General features: G+C 42.2%; 1 protein-coding gene across 1 annotated transcript in view; it reads left to right on the top strand.

Annotated features, from left to right (window-relative positions):
* The window catches only part of PIP4K2C (phosphatidylinositol-5-phosphate 4-kinase type 2 gamma), a 61,842-nt gene that overhangs the window by 24,238 nt on the left and 19,943 nt on the right, over nucleotides 1-17,661 (top strand). The window contains exons 3-4 of the mRNA XM_040425750.1: nucleotides 2,989-3,085; nucleotides 9,948-10,094. Coding sequence (XP_040281684.1) covers nucleotides 2,989-3,085; nucleotides 9,948-10,094 — 244 coding nt within the window. The remainder of the gene's footprint in view (nucleotides 1-2,988; nucleotides 3,086-9,947; nucleotides 10,095-17,661) is intronic.

The following is a 17,661-nucleotide window of genomic DNA, read 5'->3' on the forward strand; positions in this document are numbered from 1 at the left end:
TTCAGTTTTACATAATAAAGCATTTTTGAAAACAAAAATCATGTTTTTGTTTCTCCTTTTTCTGAAAGCCATATTATTTTTTGTAGGGGCTCCAGATTTTGCGGAATGAGGTAACTGTTTGGTACTATTTTGGGGTACATACTACTTTTTGATCGTTTGGTATGATATATATATATATATTATATATTATATATTATAATTATATATATAATTTTTTTTTTTTTTTTTTTTTTTTACGGTGTTCACCGGACGGGTTAGCTCTTGTGATATTTTTATAGAGCAGGTTGTTACAATTTTTTTTATGTCTCTTTTTTTATGGGGAATGTGCTTTTTTTTTTTTTTTTTTTTTTTTTTTTTTATCCCACTAAAGTACTTCAACATTTCAGGGCCTGATCCCTGTTTCAATACAGCACAATACGTCTGTATTGTGCTGTATTGAACTGTCAGTGCCTTACGCTCGAAGACGCTGACAGTTGCCTAGGAGACCCAGCCATGGGGCTGGATCCCCTGGGCTTCCGTAGCTGGCAGTCCCAATGCCTGTTCAAGGCATCGGGGGAGCCATAGCAACAATCAGGTCCCCGTCACCGCAGCACGGGGACCCGATGGGCATGTACAAGCTGCCACAAACCCCCTGCATGCTGCGGTCAGCGTGACCGCAACATACAGGGGGTTAATCCAACGTCATAGGTGTTTTCACCTATGCTGGCGAATACAGCAGGGGCCCGGCTGTCAGTATCAGTTGGGCCCCTGCTGCTGATCGCGGCAGCGCATGTGGGGTAGCCGGTTAACGTTAGGACGAGCATTCTCGTCCTAGGTCAGCAACCTGTTAATAGTGTTATTTCTAGTGATAGAAACACTTTAAATAAATTTTTCCTGTAACACAGCAAGGGTTAACAGCCAAACAAACCTCAGTATTTATGTAAACTGCAGAATCGGGTTAATAAACACCCCATATGTGGTCAAAAATTTCCTCATGGGCACACCACAGGGCTCAGAAGGAAAGGAGCGCAATATTGTTTTTGGAGGGCATGTTTTGCTGGAATGGTTTTCAGGTGCCATGTCACAAGAGACCCTGAGGTACCCCCATAAAGAAAACCCCCAAAAAGTGACCCCATTTTGGAAACTACACCCCTCAAGGAATTGATCAAGGGGTGAAATGAATGTTTTGACCTAATACGTGTTTCATAGAATTTAGAAAAACTTGGCTGTGAAAATGTTAAATTACATTTAGTTCAAATAAAATGTTGCTTTAGCCCCAAATTTTTCAACGGGTGCAACAGCTTGGTTCTACTCATGTCTAGATGCTTTCAGCGATGAGGGCTGCCCACACTTCAGTAAGTGTCAGCATCTGGAAATCCTCTAAGGGTCCATTGAATTCACACATTAAATATTTTACATGTATTCTGGAACAGGTTTTGTGCAGAAATCAGCATAAAATCTGCTAACATTCAGCATCCTATGAATGTGAATGCAGTTTCCCTAATCCTATGTATATGCTATGGAAAATCTCTTCACAGATTTTTGTCTGGACAACACTAAGAAAAAGAGTAATGCCAGGTTTACCAGGGGGTAAGGAGCTGATTATCGGGATAAAAGCTTTCCTTCCTGACAACTGGCTGCTCGTTCAGTGGAGGTGAAGCTGTGTATTTACATGCGCGGATCGCCTCCACAGTATGAGGACGAGGGATCGCTATAGATATGGCTCGTACTGCTGTATGGTTTCTGGGCAGCAGATCACTGTTTAGACAGCACGAGCAGCTGCCCAGAAACTATAATTTAGGCTACTTTCACACTAGCATTCGGGTGTCCGCTTGTGAGCTCCGTTTGAAGGGGCTCACAAGCGGCCCCGAACGGATCCGTCCAGCCCTAATGCATTCTGAGTGGACGCAGATCCGCTCAGAATGCATCAGTCTGGCAGGGTTCAGCCTCCGCTCCGCTCAGCAAGCGGACACCCGAACGCTGCTTGCAGCTTTCGGGTGTCCGCCTGGCCGTGCGGAGACAAGCGGATCCGTCCAGACTTACAATGTAAGTCAATGGGGACGGATCCGTTTGAAGATGACACCATATGGCTCAATCTTCAAACGGATCTGTCCCCCATTGACTTTCAATGTAAAGTCTGGACGGATCCGTTCAGGCTACTTTCACACTTAGAATTTTTTTTTAACTATAATGCAGACGGATCCGTTCTGAACGGTAGTGTGAAAGTAGCCTTAGGTGCCTGCAGGAACAACCGTTTCACCCAATGAGCAAGCATTTTGCAGCACCTTTAGACGAGCAGATTGTCGGAAATGTGTATTTACTGGCACGTTTGTCCCCGATAATCTGCTTAACAATCAGCCCTTGTAAACCCGACAGCGCTTGCTAGTTATTCCCGCAGATTCAGTATTGGGAAAGTCTGCAGACTAGCTCCAGTTACTGGGACTGCTCCTCATGCAGATCTGCAGCACAAAGCAGAGGCTCGGCTGTACTAATCCTAAAGTAGGCGTAACCTTAGATAGGCCGTCTAGACCTGCACCAGATTTATCACAGGGGCTCTGGCTGGGGGATAAATGTGGTGCAGGAATAGACACTTTTCTCTGACTACCAGCTGCAGTTTGGCTTACTTTGAGACAGATTTTACACCAGATTTGACGCTAACAGATGTATTTTAGGCCCTGCCCCTTTCTCGTGAGGCCTCCCCCTGGTCAAGCATGTCAGAAAAAAGGAGAAACCCTAGATGCGCCAATTTGCACCACTTTTTAGTTCGATTTTTGGAGCAGACCCATTAGTAACTCTGGGCCACAGTGTCGTCATCCTGTAGTAATACTTGTATATGTAATATGCAGATCTGACGCATGAACAGGCATAACTTGGCTGTGCAGTAGTTTAGTTGTGCATATTTGCTGCTTTGTCTTGTAGTAGGATTTCATATGTAATGAGAAAATTAGAATCTGCATTTCCTCGGTTGTTTGACTTTGCCGACTATCTTTTTGTATTCTTATATTTCAGGGAGAATTTACCTAGTCACTTCAAGTTTAAAGAGTACTGTCCACAAGTTTTCCGAAATCTCCGAGAGCGTTTTGTAATAGATGACATTGACTATCAGGTAAGCTGATTAAAATTCCCACATCTCTCATTATATAAACCAGGGAATTTGCTATAGAGGTAAGTTTTTATTGCAAAATACATTTGCAACTTGAATGGCAAAAAAAAATAAACGTACCACGTAATTATTACGTCACATTTCATAAGTGTCCCTAAAGCATCATTGGGAGGTAACACTTCCTGTTTTGTTAGGTTCATTTCTCAGTAGGCGCACAATCAAAATGGTTGTGCAGGGGTTTTACATTAAAGGGCTATCCTCAGGATAGGCCATTAATATCTGATCAGTGGGGGTCTGACACCCGGCACCTCCGCCGATCAGCTGTTTGAAGAGGTGGCCGATGTGTAATCAATATAAAAGCCCTGCACAACCCCTTTAACATCTCAAGATTAGAATGTCTGGTAAAGATCCCTTTACATGGGACGACAGAGCAGCAGATTATCGGCAAGGAAGCGTTCCTTCCTGACCATCTGCTGCTTGCTAGCGGAGGAGACTGCTGCATTTGCGTATGGGGAGGAGCGATTGCTAAAGCTGAGCTCTGGTTACTATAGGCAACAAGCCCACCTTTTACTTTTCGACTGTTTTAATCAGGCACCTCCATCTTTTTCTGATGCAGCTTTCAATGCCCATGTGGTTACTGTAAAGCAAGCCTCTGACCTGCACTTCGCAGAGCAGGAGATCTGGCAAGATGGCTGCCCCCATAATGATGTCAAGAAATTAGAATTAAAAAAATTATAATCACAAAAGAAAGATTTGACGAAGAATTTGTATTTCAGGATATAGTTTTAATTGGTAAAAAAATAAATAAAATAGGGGATGCATTCCCTTGAAGGAGTCCCTTGGGATTTCTTAGTGTTTTCTTGGTCTTGGTTCGGGGAGTGTGGAGATAAGATGACCTTGCTGCAATTCCAAAGAATGAAAAAAAAGAAAAACTCCATTTTCCCACAGCAGCTATGCTCAGCTTCCCCAAAGTATATGTATGTATAAGTATTATTATTATTTTCTTTTTATAAACCTGGTAAGTGTTGTAGGTAGTCGAAAAGAATTTAAAAGGACACTGCAGTAGTTAAAGGGGTCGTCCGTCGATGTGGGGCAAACCCTGTATAAGCTCCTTTGTGAGTCTGAAAAGGCGGAGTTCATAGCTGGTAGGGATAAAGTTCTTCATGGGGTTTATGTTCTCATTGAGTTTTAAAGATGACTAAAGCTGGATGCCAAGTAGTTTATATTCATGAGACTCTTACTTTTTTGGAAAATAATCCATAAAATCCTCCTTTTATTAAAGCAAATCTGCTTATTGCTGTGTAATGAAAAGTCTGAACTCCTAAAGGCTGCAATGTGAGAGATGCCGACTTCTGAGGACGAATACAATTTGTACATATCCTACCGCAATAGTAATCCATGTGCAGTCATATAGTGTATGCCGCCTCTGTATTATTCAGGGTGGGATGACTCCCCTTGTTGTGACCCTCTCCTCATCTCCACTGGTTAATATAGGAAGTTTCTTATTTTGCGTTGGCACGAAATCCCTTTGATCTCCCATTATAGCTGACAGACTAGGCCACATTCATAGGGAGCTGTGCAACTGTTCAGTCCTCCTCTGATAATGATAGAGCACTGGAGACGTGAGCACCCATTATGAAACATTAACCCCTTCACTGGCCTAGCTCCACGTCTTTTAGGGAATCGCTGTCCACATCTGCTTTTACCATGCAGCACACTATATAATGAAAATTGTGGGACGTAATTTATATCACCTTGATAAACTGCCAAGGAAGCAGCATTTTGTCCTGTCAGGTATCCAGGAAATCAACACCAGTGTGCCATATTTATCCAAAGTTTTATCGTCTGGATCAGTGGTGGTCAGCCTGACATTGTGGGGTGCGACAGTGTGGCATCTAATCCGGCCAGGGCTGTGCATTGCATCTCATTTTTCTTACACACTTGCATTTATGACCAGCGACTGTTGGAAAAATATACGTGAAAAGAAAACCAGTCACAACCATATAAAATCCCATCTATACACTGCGTGCAGAATTATTAGGCAAATGAGTATTTTGACCACATCATCCTCTTTATGCATGTTGTCTTACTCCAAGCTGTATAGGCTCGAAAGCCTACTACCAATTAAGCATATTAGGTGATGTGCATCTCTGTAATGAGAAGGGGTGTGGTCTAATGACATCAACACCCTATATTAGGTGTGCTTAATTATTAGGCAACTTCCTTTCCTTTGGCAAAATGGGTCAAAAGAAGGACAGGCTCAGAAAAGTCAAAAATAGTGAGATATCTTGCAGAGGGATGCAGCACTCTTAAAATTGCAAAGCTTCTGAAGCGTGATCATCGAACAATCAAGCATTTCATTCAAAATAGTCAACAGGGTCACAAAAAGCGTGTGGAAAAACCAAGGCGCAAAATAACTGCCCATGAACTGAGAAAAGTCAAGCGTGCAGCTGCCAAGATGCCACTTGCCACCAGTTTGGCCATATTTCAGAGCTGCAACATCACTGGAGTGCCCAAAAGCACAAGGTGTGCAATACTCAGAGACATGGCCAAGGTAAGAAAGGCTGAAAGACGACCACCACTGAACAAGACACACAAGCTGAAACGTCAAGACTGGGCCAAGAAATATCTCAAGACTGATTTTTCTAAGGTTTTATGGACTGATAAAATGAGAGTGAGTCTTGATGGGCCAGATGGATGGGCCCGTGGCTGGATTGGTAAAGGGCAGAGAGCTCCAGTCCGACTCAGACGCCAGCAAGGTGGAGGTGGAGTACTGGTTTGGGCTGGTATCATCAAAGATGAGCTTGTTGGGCCTTTTCGGGTTGAGGATGGAGTCAAGCTCAACTCCCAGTCCTACTGCCAGTTTCTGGAAGACACCTTCTTCAAGCAGTGGTACAGGAAGAAGTCTGCATCCTTCAAGAAAAACATGATTTTCATGCAGGACAATGCTCCATCACACGCGTCCAAGTACTCCACAGCGTGGCTGGCAAGAAAGGGTATAAAAGAAGAAAATCTAATGACATGGCCTCCTTGTTCACCTGATCTGAACCCCATTGAGAACCTGTGGTCCATCATCAAATGTGAGATTTACAAGGAGGGAAAACAGTACACCTCTCTGAACAGTGTCTGGGAGGCTGTGGTTGCTGCTGCACGCAATGTTGATGGTGAACAGATCAAAACACTGACAGAATCCATGGATGGCAGGCTTTTGAGTGTCCTTGCAAAGAAAGGTGGCTATATTGGTCACTGATTTGTTTTTGAATGTCAGAAATGTATATTTGTGAATGTTGAGATGTTATATTGGTTTCACTGGTAAAAATAAATAATTGAAATGGGTATATATTTGTTTTTTGTTAAGTTGCCTAATAATTATGCACAGTAATAGTCACCTGCACACACAGATATCCCCCTAAAATAGCTAAAACTAAAAACAAACTAAAAACTACTTCCAAAAATATTCAGCTTTGATATTAATGAGTTTTTTGGGTTCATTGAGAACATGGTTGTTGTTCAATAATAAAATTAATCCTCAAAAATACAACTTGCCTAATAATTCTGCACTCCCTGTAGATACCTAAACGTCCAGCGCTTTGGGCCCCTAGACCTGCATTGTGTCTGGCTCCTGTGTGCCTATTTATTGGGGTGATATATGACCGTCTTTCTTTGATTCTGACGGGAACGAGGCCCAGGTCTGGGGCTGCTCCGCTCACTTTCTACAATTGAATAGTGAGAGTAGTGATACTAAGATGGGGCTCTTTTTATAGGGGTTGTCTCACTTCAGTAAATGGCATTTATGTCGATAAAGTTAATACAAGGCACTTACTAACGTATTGTGATTGTCCATATTGCCTCCTTTACTGTCTTGACTCATTTTTCAATCACATTATACACTGCTTGTTTCTATGGTTATGACCACCCTGCAGTCCAGCAGCGGTGGTCGTGCTTACACACTGTAGGAAAAAGTGCTGGCCTCTGTGGTTTGCGGGAGTGCGCATAGGCTGGCGCTTTTTCCTATAGTGTGCAGGCACGACCACCGCTGCTGGATTGCAAGGTGGTCATAACCATGGAAACAAGCAGTGTATAATGTGATGGAAAATGAGTCAAGCCAGTAAAGGAAGCAATATGGACAATCACAATACATTAGTAAGTGTCTTGTATTAACTTTATCTACATAAATGCCATTTACTGAAGTGAGACGACCTCCTTTTAAAGGAAATGTGTTACTATCTGATTTTAACTGGCAGATAAAGTTTTTGGTGACACATCTCCTCCTTTTTTCTTATCTGTTTTTACAGATTTATTCTGTTTCCTGAACATGGGGGCGGCCATCTTGCCTGAGCTGTCCTTAACAGCATTTAGAAAGCATTAAGAAAATTGCTTTACGGCAGCCCCATGGTCCATAGACACAATGGTCAGGAGGGGACTTCATTGACTTCTATGGGAGAGTATTGTAGGCATGCTCTGTGACCCGTGCAGAGGGCATTGTACAAGGAAGGAATAGAAAAGCTTTGACAATCACCTATTGCAAGTGGTAGATCCTGTCTTATGTCATTCTAATCCTGCCTGTAGTGATATCACCTCTGTGCATAGATAGATAAGCAGATGACTGCAGTAATGTGATCTGTACAGACCAAGAAGCGGCACCTATTATTTGGATTAGTGGCTTACTTTGTTTTTTGTTTAAATTTAGAAATTGACAAAATTTTAAAATAACATCATGAAAAATTATTTAAACAAGGTCATGTTACCAGTGGGGTTCCACAGGGATCTGTACTGGGACCGATTTTGTTTAATATCTTCATAAGTGATATTGCAAAAGGCCTCGCTGGTAAGGTTTGTCTTTTTGCTGATGACACAAAGATATGTAACAGGGTTGATGTTCCTGGAGGGAAACGCCAAATGGAAAAGGATTTAGGAAAACTAGAAGAATGGTCAGAACTCTCGAAACTGAAATTTAATGTGGATAAGTGCAAGATAATGCACCTGGGGCGTAAAAACCCAAGGGCAGAATATAGAATATTTGACACAGTCCTGACCTCAGTATCTGAGGAAAGGGATTTAGGAGTAATTATTTCAGAAGACTTAAAGGTGGGAAGACAATGTAATAGAGCAGCACGAAATGCCAGCAGAATGCTTGGATGTATAGGGAGAGGTATAAGCAGTAGAAAGAGTGAAGTGCTTATGCCGCTGTACAGAACACTGGTGAGACCTCACTTGGAGTATTGTGCGCAGTACTGGAGGCCATATCTCCAGAAGGATATAGATACTCTAGAGAGAGTTCAGAGAAGAGCTACTAAACTAGTACATGGATTGCAGGATAAAACCTACCAGGAAAGGTTAAAGGACCTTAATATGTATAGCTTGGAAGAAAGAAGAGACAGAGGGGATATGATAGAAACTTTTAAATACATAAAGGGAATCAACTCGGTAAAGGAAGAGAGCATATTTAAAAGAAGAAAAACTACCACAAGAGGACACAGTTTTAAATTAGAGGGGCAAAGGTTTAAAAGTAATATAAGGAAGTATTACTTTACTGAGAGAGTAGTGGATGCATGGAATAGCCTTCCTGCAGAAGTGGTAGCTGCAAATACAGTGAAGGGGTTTAAGCATGCATGGGATAGGCATAAGGCCATCCTTTATATAAGATAGGGTCGGGGGCTATCCATAGTATTCAGTATATTGGGCAGACTAGATGGGCCAAATGGTTCTTATCTGCCGACACATTCTATGTTTCTATGTTTCTATGTTAAACATGAAAACAGTAGGTCAATTCTTATGAAACCGTATTTGTCATCTTGTAACCTATTTGGCTCATGTAATGTTCCTAATCGGGATATTAGCATGTCAAGGATGCCTAGTGATAGAAATGTAAACCTCTTTACTTGATGGTTATCATGTATATAGGGGTATTCCCATCTGAAAAGGTATTTTCTGCTACTTGATCTGGAGAACAGAGGAGCAGAGGGCCCTCCAGCATTTCATTTACTGCGGCACGGATCCATTCAGTTGATAGCAGCTTGTGTCTTAAAGTGTCACTGTTCAGAGCAGGAGCTGATGCCGTTACTAGTGCTGTTGCCCCTTCGTTCTAGGTTTGATGGGAGTCCCTTGAATCATATCTCCAATGATCAGACAGTAGTAACCTATTCTAGCAGTAGGCCATCACTTTCTGTAGTTATGTCTCTGTAAAAGTGGCTGTTTTTTTACATGAAGCGTTGTCCAGGATTCTCCTTTGCAAAATCGAAAACTATCAGTTAGATTACAATGTCCAGTTTTTATCTTCTTACGCTGTGCCAATTATAGGGGTTATGAAATTGCAAAGTTAACATTTTGAAATAAAATGCCATTTTTTTATGATGAGGTATGCTGGCCGTACCAGTCCCTAGTTGGTTACAGAAGCACCCCCACAAAAATGTTTATTCTGACCTATTAGAAAGGTACATTATGTAAACTGTGGTGAAGGTAATTTTTCCAATGACTATTTGTGAGTTATAACCTTCCTTCTGATCCTCAGCTGTGTCATGTGACCAACATTCTGACCCTCCAAATAACACAGCATCTTATTTGTGGATAGGAAGCCAGTTTCCCTATACATTCCTATAGGAATGAAAAAGAGAAGTAACTGACTTTCTGTCCTGTGTCAGTTGGAGATCAGTGTTGGTCACATGACACGGCTGAGGATTAGAAGGGAGGTTATAAATCACAAATAGTCACTGGTGAGAAGATTACATTCACTATAGTTTACATTATGAACATTTATAATAGAAATAATTTTATTGGAGTGCTTCTTTAACATTGACTACCATGTGGCCCCTCTTTTGTACATTATTACAAGTACTCTACAGCTGATCTCTAAACCTTATTTTAGCTCTCTCTGACACGTAGTTCCCCATACACTGAAAATGAAGCTCATGATGGACGGTTTCTTCTGTCTTATGACAAGACTTTGGCAGTGAAGGAGATCTCCAGTGAAGATGTGGCCAATATGCACAGTATCCTTTCTGACTACCATCAAGTAAGTAACACTGAAAATGTAAAGGGAGTCTGTCTGTAAATTATCACACAACTTGTACAGCCTCTGATGATGACTGGCACATGCGCAGTGAAGTTGTTGACCAGAGCAGGAAGCATACTAGGCATGCACTAGGCCGAGAACGAACGGCGCATGCTTGAGATTTCAGTTGGGATACCGGTGACTTTGAAGAAGGCGGGCGCTGTCAGTCCAGACAAAGGGGGAGGCACTGGGCAGGGGTTACAAGCAAAACCTGGAGCACTTGCAACATGATTTGTGTACCAGATTACAGTTAATTTTCTTGGCAGTAAAGCTACGTACAGCCACAGTTACAGTATGTGTCGACGGGTTTATATGTCCCCTCCCAAGCCTTAGGAGTTATTTGGTAGGCATAATTAATCTGACACTCAATTTAACATGGAACATACTGGTACTGCTGTCTGATCCATTGATATTCTGTGTTGTGGCAGCATAGGTAGGACGGCATATATATGTTTCTGTGGTTTAATTTATGTAAAAAGCTATCTAAAGGATAACTGTCATATTTCTATTTTATTTGCTAGTATATTAGAGCTAGGCATACATACCTGAGTTAGTCTGTCAATGATTGCTAAAAGATCTGTAATTACCTTATAGCTTAACAGCTTTCATTAATGTCTCCTGTCCCTTTCCACTGCTCCATTAAAAGACCGTTGCTAGGGCTCCTCTGTCTCAGGCTAGGAAGACAAAGGGGCGGTCCTTCACACTGCATGCCTGCATTAGGCTTCAGAGTGAGGAGGCGTGTCTCTCAGTAATCCAATCTGATTGGCTGGCAGGAAGCTGCTCGCTACAGAAAGTGTGTATTGGAAGTGAGAGAGAGCAGTTTTGGCCTCTGAGAACTGGCAGAGGAGCCATCTTAACCACCTCAGCCCCTATAGCTTAAACACCCTTAATGACCAGGCCACTTTTTACACTTCTGACCTACACTACTTTCACGGTTTATTGCTCGGTCATGCAACTTACCACCCAAATGAATTTAACCTCCTTTTCTTTTCACTAATAGAGCTTTCATTTGGTTGTATTTCATTGCTGCTGACATTTTAACTTTTTTTGTTATTAATCGAAATTTAACGATTTTTTTGCAAAAAAATGACATTTTTCACTTTCAGTTGTAAAATTTTGCAAAAAAAACGACATCCATATATAAATTTTTCTCTAAATTTATTGTTCTACATGTCTTTGATAAAAAAAAAAAATGTTTGGGTAAAAAAAAAAATGGTTTGGGTAAAAGTTATAGCGTTTACAAACTATGGTACAAAAATGTGAATTTCCGCTTTTTGAAGCAGCTCTGACTTTCTGAGCACCTGTCATGTTTCCTGATGTTCTACAATGCCCAGACAGTACAAACACCCCACAAATGACTCCATTTCGGAAAGTAGACACCCTAAGGTATTCGCTGATGGGCATAGTGAGTTCATAGAACTTTTTATTTTTTGTCACAAGTTAGTGGAAAATTATTATTTTTTTTTTATTTTTTTTTCTTACAAAGTGTCATATTCCACTAACTTGTGACAAAAAATAAAAACTTCAGCGAATACCTTGGGGTGTCTTCTTTCCAAAATGGGGTCACTTGTGGGGTCGTTATACTGCCCTGGCATTCTAGGGGCCCAAATGTGTGTTAAGTAGTTTGAAAACAAAATGTGTAAAAAATGACCGGTGAAATCCGAAAGGTGCTCTTTGGAATGTGGGCCCCTTTGCCCACCTAGGCTGCAAAAAAGTGTCACACATCTGGTATCTCCGTACTCAGGAGCAGTTGGGCAATGTGTTTTGGGGTGTCATTTTACATATACCCATGCTGGGTGAGAGAAATATCTTGGCAAAAAACAACTTTTCCCATTTTTTTATACAAAGTTGGCATTTGACCAAGATATTTATCTCACCCAGCATGGGTATATGTAAAATGACACCCCAAAACACATTGCCCAACTTCTCCTGAGTACGGAGATACCACATGTGTGACACTTTTTTGCAGCCTAGGTGGGCAAAGGGGCCCACATTCCAAAGAGCACCTTTCGGATTTCACCGGCCATTTTTTACAGATTTTGATTTCAAACTACTTACCACACATTTGGGCCCCTAGAATGCCAGGGCAGTATAACTACCCCACAAGTGACCCCATTTTGGAAAGAAGACACCCCAAGGTATTCGCTGATGGGCATAGTGAGTTCATAGAAGTTTTTATTTTTTGTCACAAGTTAGTGGAATATGAGACTTTGTAAGAAAAAAAAATCTAAAAAAAAATCATAATTTTCCTCTAACTTGTGACAAAAAATATAAAATCCTAGGAACTCTCCATGCCCCTCACGGAATACCTTGGGGTGTCTTCTTTCCAAAATGGGGTCACTTGTGGGGTAGTTATACTGCCCTGGCATTTTCCAGGGGCCCTAATGTGTGGTAAGTAGGTAAATGACCTGTGAAATTCTAAAGGTACTCTTTGGAATGTGGGCCCCTTTGCCCACCTAGGCTGCAAAAAAGTGTCACACACGTGGTATCGCCGTATTCAGGAGAAGTTGGGCAATGTGTTTTGGGGTGTCTTTTTACATATACTCATGCTGGGTGAGAGAAATATCTCGGCAAAAGACAACTTTTCCCATTTTTTATACAAAGTTGGCATTTGACCAAGATATTTATCTCACCCAGCATGGGTATATGTAAAATGACACCCCAAAACACATTGCCCAACTTCTCCTGAGTACGGCGATTTCAGATGTGTGACACTTTTTTGCAGCCTAGATGCGCAAAGGGGCCCACATTCCTTTTTATGAGGGCATTTTTAGACATTTGGATCCCAGACTTCTTCTCACGCTTTAGGGCCCCTAAAATGCCAGGGCAGTATAAATACCCCACATGTGACCCTATTTTGGAAAGAAGACACACCAAGGTATTCAATGAGGGGCATGGCGAGTTCATAGAAAAAAAAAATTTTTGGGCACAAGTTAGCGGAATTTTTTTTTTTCTTTTTTTTTTTCTCACAAAGTCTCCCTTTCCGCTAACTTGGGACAAAAATTTCAATCTTTCATGGACTCAATATGCCCCTCACGGAATACCTGGGGGTGTCTTCTTTCCGAAATGGGGTCACATGTGGGGTATTTATACTGCCCTGGCATTCTAGGGGCCCTAAAGCGTGAGAAGAAGTCTGGAATATAAATGTCTAAAAATTTTACGCATTTGGATTCCGTGAGGGGTATGGTGAGTTCATGTGAGATTTTATTTTTTGACACAAGTTAGTGGAATATGAGACTTTGTAAGAAAAAAAATAATAATTTCCGCTAACTTGGGCCAAAAAAATGTCTGGAGCCTTACAGGGGGGTGATCAATGACAGGGGGGGGATCAGGGAGTCTATATGATCACCCCCCTGTCATTGATCACCCACCTATAAGGCTCCATTCAGACGTCCGCATGTGTTTTGCGGATCCGATTCATGTATCAGTGGATCCGTAAAAATCATGCGGACGTCTGAATGGAGCCTTACAGGTGAGTGATCAATGAAAGGGGGGTGATCAATGACAGGGGGGTGATCAGGGAGTCTATATGGGGTGATCACCCCCGTCATTGATCACCCCCCTGTAAGGCACCATTCAGACGTCCGCATGATTTTTACGGATCCGATCCATGTATCAGTGGATCCGTAAAAATCATGCGGACGTCTGAATGGAGCCTTACAGGGGAGTGATCAATGAAAGGGGGGTGATCAATGACAGGGGGGTGATCAGGGAGTCTATATGGGGTGATCACCCCCGTCATTGATCACCCCCCTGTAAGGCTCCATTCAGACGTCCGCATGATTTTTACGGATCCGATCCATGTATCAGTGGATCCGTAAAAATCATGCGGACGTCTGAATGGAGCCTTACAGGGGGGTGATCAATGACAGGGGGGGGGGGGGTGATCAATGACAGGGGGGTGATCAGGGAGATCATATGGGTCAGGGGTGATCAGTGGTTCATAAGGGGTTAATAAGTGACAGGGGGGTGTAGTGTAGTGGTGTTTGGTGCTACTTTACTGAGCTACCTGTGTCCTCTGGTGGTCGATCCAAGCAAAAGGGACCACCAGAGGACCAGGTAGCAGGTATATTAGACGCTGTTATCAAAACAGCGTCTAATATACCTGTTAGGGGTTAAAAAAATCGCATCTCCAGCCTACCAGCGAACGATCGCCGCTGGCAGGCTGGAGATCCACTCTCTTACCTTCCGATCCTGTGAACGCGCGCGCCTGTGTGCGCGCGTTCACAGGAAATCTTGCGTCTCGTGAGATGACGCATATATGCGTGACTCTGCGCCAGGCTGCCGCCTCCGGAACGCGATCCTGCGTTAGGCGGTCCGGAGGCGGTTAAGAAGGTCCTCATGTAGTAATTGTTTAAACAGCCGTAACTACGGGAAAAACTCAAGGAAAACGATAGTGTGTGAAGAAACTAAAGATTACTTTATGCATAATGCTGCTGCATCAGTAACATGCAAAAATTTTATTTTTTGATTTAAAACAGGTTGTTCCCTGTGATTACATGTTTTAAACGTAGCCTTTAATCTAATTTAAACATAAAATAACAAACTCCGTCTCCCACAGACACACCTAGAAAAGAACAAAAAAAAGAAAAGATATATCCTTCATGACATAGGAGATAATACTGCAATCGTCCAATGACACGGGTCAGTGATAGACGGGGTGGACAGTCATGGAGTCTGATCTGGCCCTAGGCTGGATAGCCCTGCCTAAGAACGGAATAGCCACCCTGATAAGGACGATCCCGTGTTCTGGAACCTCCTTGTGAGACCTAAATAGATCCTATAATCCAGGTGGGTCCCTACTGCGGGGCCTGCTCTAGGTACACAGAACACAACAAAAAAACCAAATATAGATTGACAGTATAGGGAGCAATAGACCACCCACACTCATGGATGCTGCGTCTTGTGGGTGGACAGTTGCTAGCAAAGATTGTCATGAAAGGTGCACAGACAACCAGGTGTGATTATCTATGAATACGTATCATCAGATAGGCGATATCAGTGTGTAGCCCTCACACACTAGATTCAATGTGTGATGTTCATACACCGAAAGTCGCCGTACACATTTGTACATGCAAGTGTATAATTAAGATGTATATACACGCTAGGCACCAGGAGCACTGCCTATGGTAGCATGCAATCAGGTGCCAGTGTCCCAACGCGTTTCACCCTAATTGATTGTCGGGTTCCTCAGGGGACATATATAAGTACAATGCTGTTTTTGGCATCAGTAAGAGGTAACAGAGCAGTCAGCAGGGTCCTCAATTATGATGACACAGTTGACCAGATCATTTACTGGTCTTATTACGTTCAGTCGTTAAATAGCTTTAAACGGTCAGATTCAAGGACCATATTAGAGGACCTTTCGGGGGAGGCACTAAGTGAGTGAGTCACTCGCCAGTGTGGGTATAGAGCATGAGTTACAAGTTACCACACAGATATACAGGCTTATGCAAACATGGATGGTTCCCACATAGGTAATCAGAGTGACGACCTCCTAAAACAGCCACATATGTGTGATAAGCATAGCAAACAAGTAACCATATACTACTTGCGTGTCCGGATGCAGCCAAAGGGGCCCCTGGCTGTCTGTGGAGTTAGTATGTCCACTGTCACTCCAGCCATAGCCCGTGTACATAAGATAATGGTGCCACACTGGTCCTGTGTGATGGCTGCACACTGATATCGCCTATTTGATGATACATATTCATAGATAACCAGACCTGTGGTTGTCGGTGCACCTTTCATGACATAATCTTTGCTAGCAACTGTCCACCCACAAGACGCAGCATCTATGAGTGTGGGTGGTCTATTGCTCCCTATACTGTCACTCTATATTTGGTTTTTTTGTTGTGTTCTGTGTACCTAGAGCAGGCCCCGCAGTAGGGACCCACCTGGATTATAGGGTCTATTTAGGTCTCACAAGGAGGTTCCAGAACACGGGATCGTCCTTATCAGGGCGGCTATTCCGTTCTTAGGCAGGGCTATCCAGCCTAGGGCCAGATCAGACTCCATGACTGTCCACCCCGTCTATCACTGACCCGTGTCATTGGACGATTGCAGTATTATCTCCTATGTCATGAAGGATATATCTTTTCTTTTTTTTTGTTCTTTTCTATGTGTGTCTGTGGGAGTTTGTTGTTTTATGTTTAAATTAGATTACTTCAAAATATTTTTATTGTTTTATAAATATAAAAATGAATACTCGCCGATAGGCGTGAAAAGATTAACTTTGACCATCATATATAAATCGGCATGCTTGAGTTACAGCTGTTACAATAGTTGTACAGATATTGATATAATCGGTATATCACCTTTCTTGGTAAAACATAAATTTGGAGAAACATTTCCAAACGTGGAAAAGGAAGGAGGGGGGGGGGGGGGGGGAGTCAGAGGGGAGGGGGATAATGTGTATCTAGAAAGACTCATGATTCCACATACCATGCAATAGTCCTACAATTCCCAAATGAAATCCTAGTTTAATCAGTAAATCTTCTAAACTTCTTCCATGGGCCCCAAATAACCGAGAAACGTTGAGGTGTTCTGGCATCCCAATGTGCTATTTGCTCCAATCTATAGATCTGGTCACATTTCATAAACAAATGCTGCAATGATGGGGGGTCTATTTTTCTCCAGTATACTGCCACTAGAAGAGGTGTGCTGCTGCCAATAGTATCTTACACAAAGTGTGAACCTCTCTTGCTTTAGTACTGGTTAACTCTCCCGTTAGGCCAAAAAGGCATAATTTAGGTGACGCTCGGACTGTTATTCTGCATACCTGGGATAGGACCTTACATACCTCCTGCCAATAGTTTTGAATTTTAGGACATGACCACCAGACATGACTTTGAGACCTAATATTAATCTCACACCTCCAGCAAATGGGACTGACCTCTGGGAACATAGTGTGTAACCTTTGTGGTGTATAATACCAGCGTGTGAGGACTTTATAACTATTCTCCTGCAATTTTACACATCTAGAGACTTTCCCTGAAGCCATTAACACTTTCGGCATCTCCCATTGATCAAATTTTATGGCTAGTTCCTCCTCCCATTTATCAATAAACGCACATCTATTTGTATCATTTGTGGAAATGAGCAAGGAATATAAATGGGATATCTTCTTTTTAGGTTCTAGTTTTTGCAAGGCCATTTTTTCGAATATTGTATGATCTGTGCCCCATATTTAGATTAAAGGCTACGTTTTAAAACAGGTTGTTCCCTGTGATTACATTTATTATACATATACACCACCTGTGGTTATCACTCCCTCTGACGGGATATCGTCTTAGCTGTGATTACTTTGATTAAAACATGACAGTTACATTTTAAAAGGTTTGTCCAAGATTATCAAAATCTCAGACAAGCCCCCGAGTCGTCTTAAAAAAATAAAATAAAAAATGTTATCCTTACCCTTTTCTCCATTTCCATTCTCTGGTCCACAGGTGAGGTCCTACTGCCGCAGATTGTTTATTTAAAGAGGCCCTTTCACTTGTATAAACTATGTGAACTGAGTATGCTGCCATAT

This window comes from Bufo bufo, chromosome 3 (genome assembly GCF_905171765.1).
Source record: "Bufo bufo chromosome 3, aBufBuf1.1, whole genome shotgun sequence".
Classification (NCBI taxonomy): domain Eukaryota; kingdom Metazoa; phylum Chordata; class Amphibia; order Anura; family Bufonidae; genus Bufo; species Bufo bufo.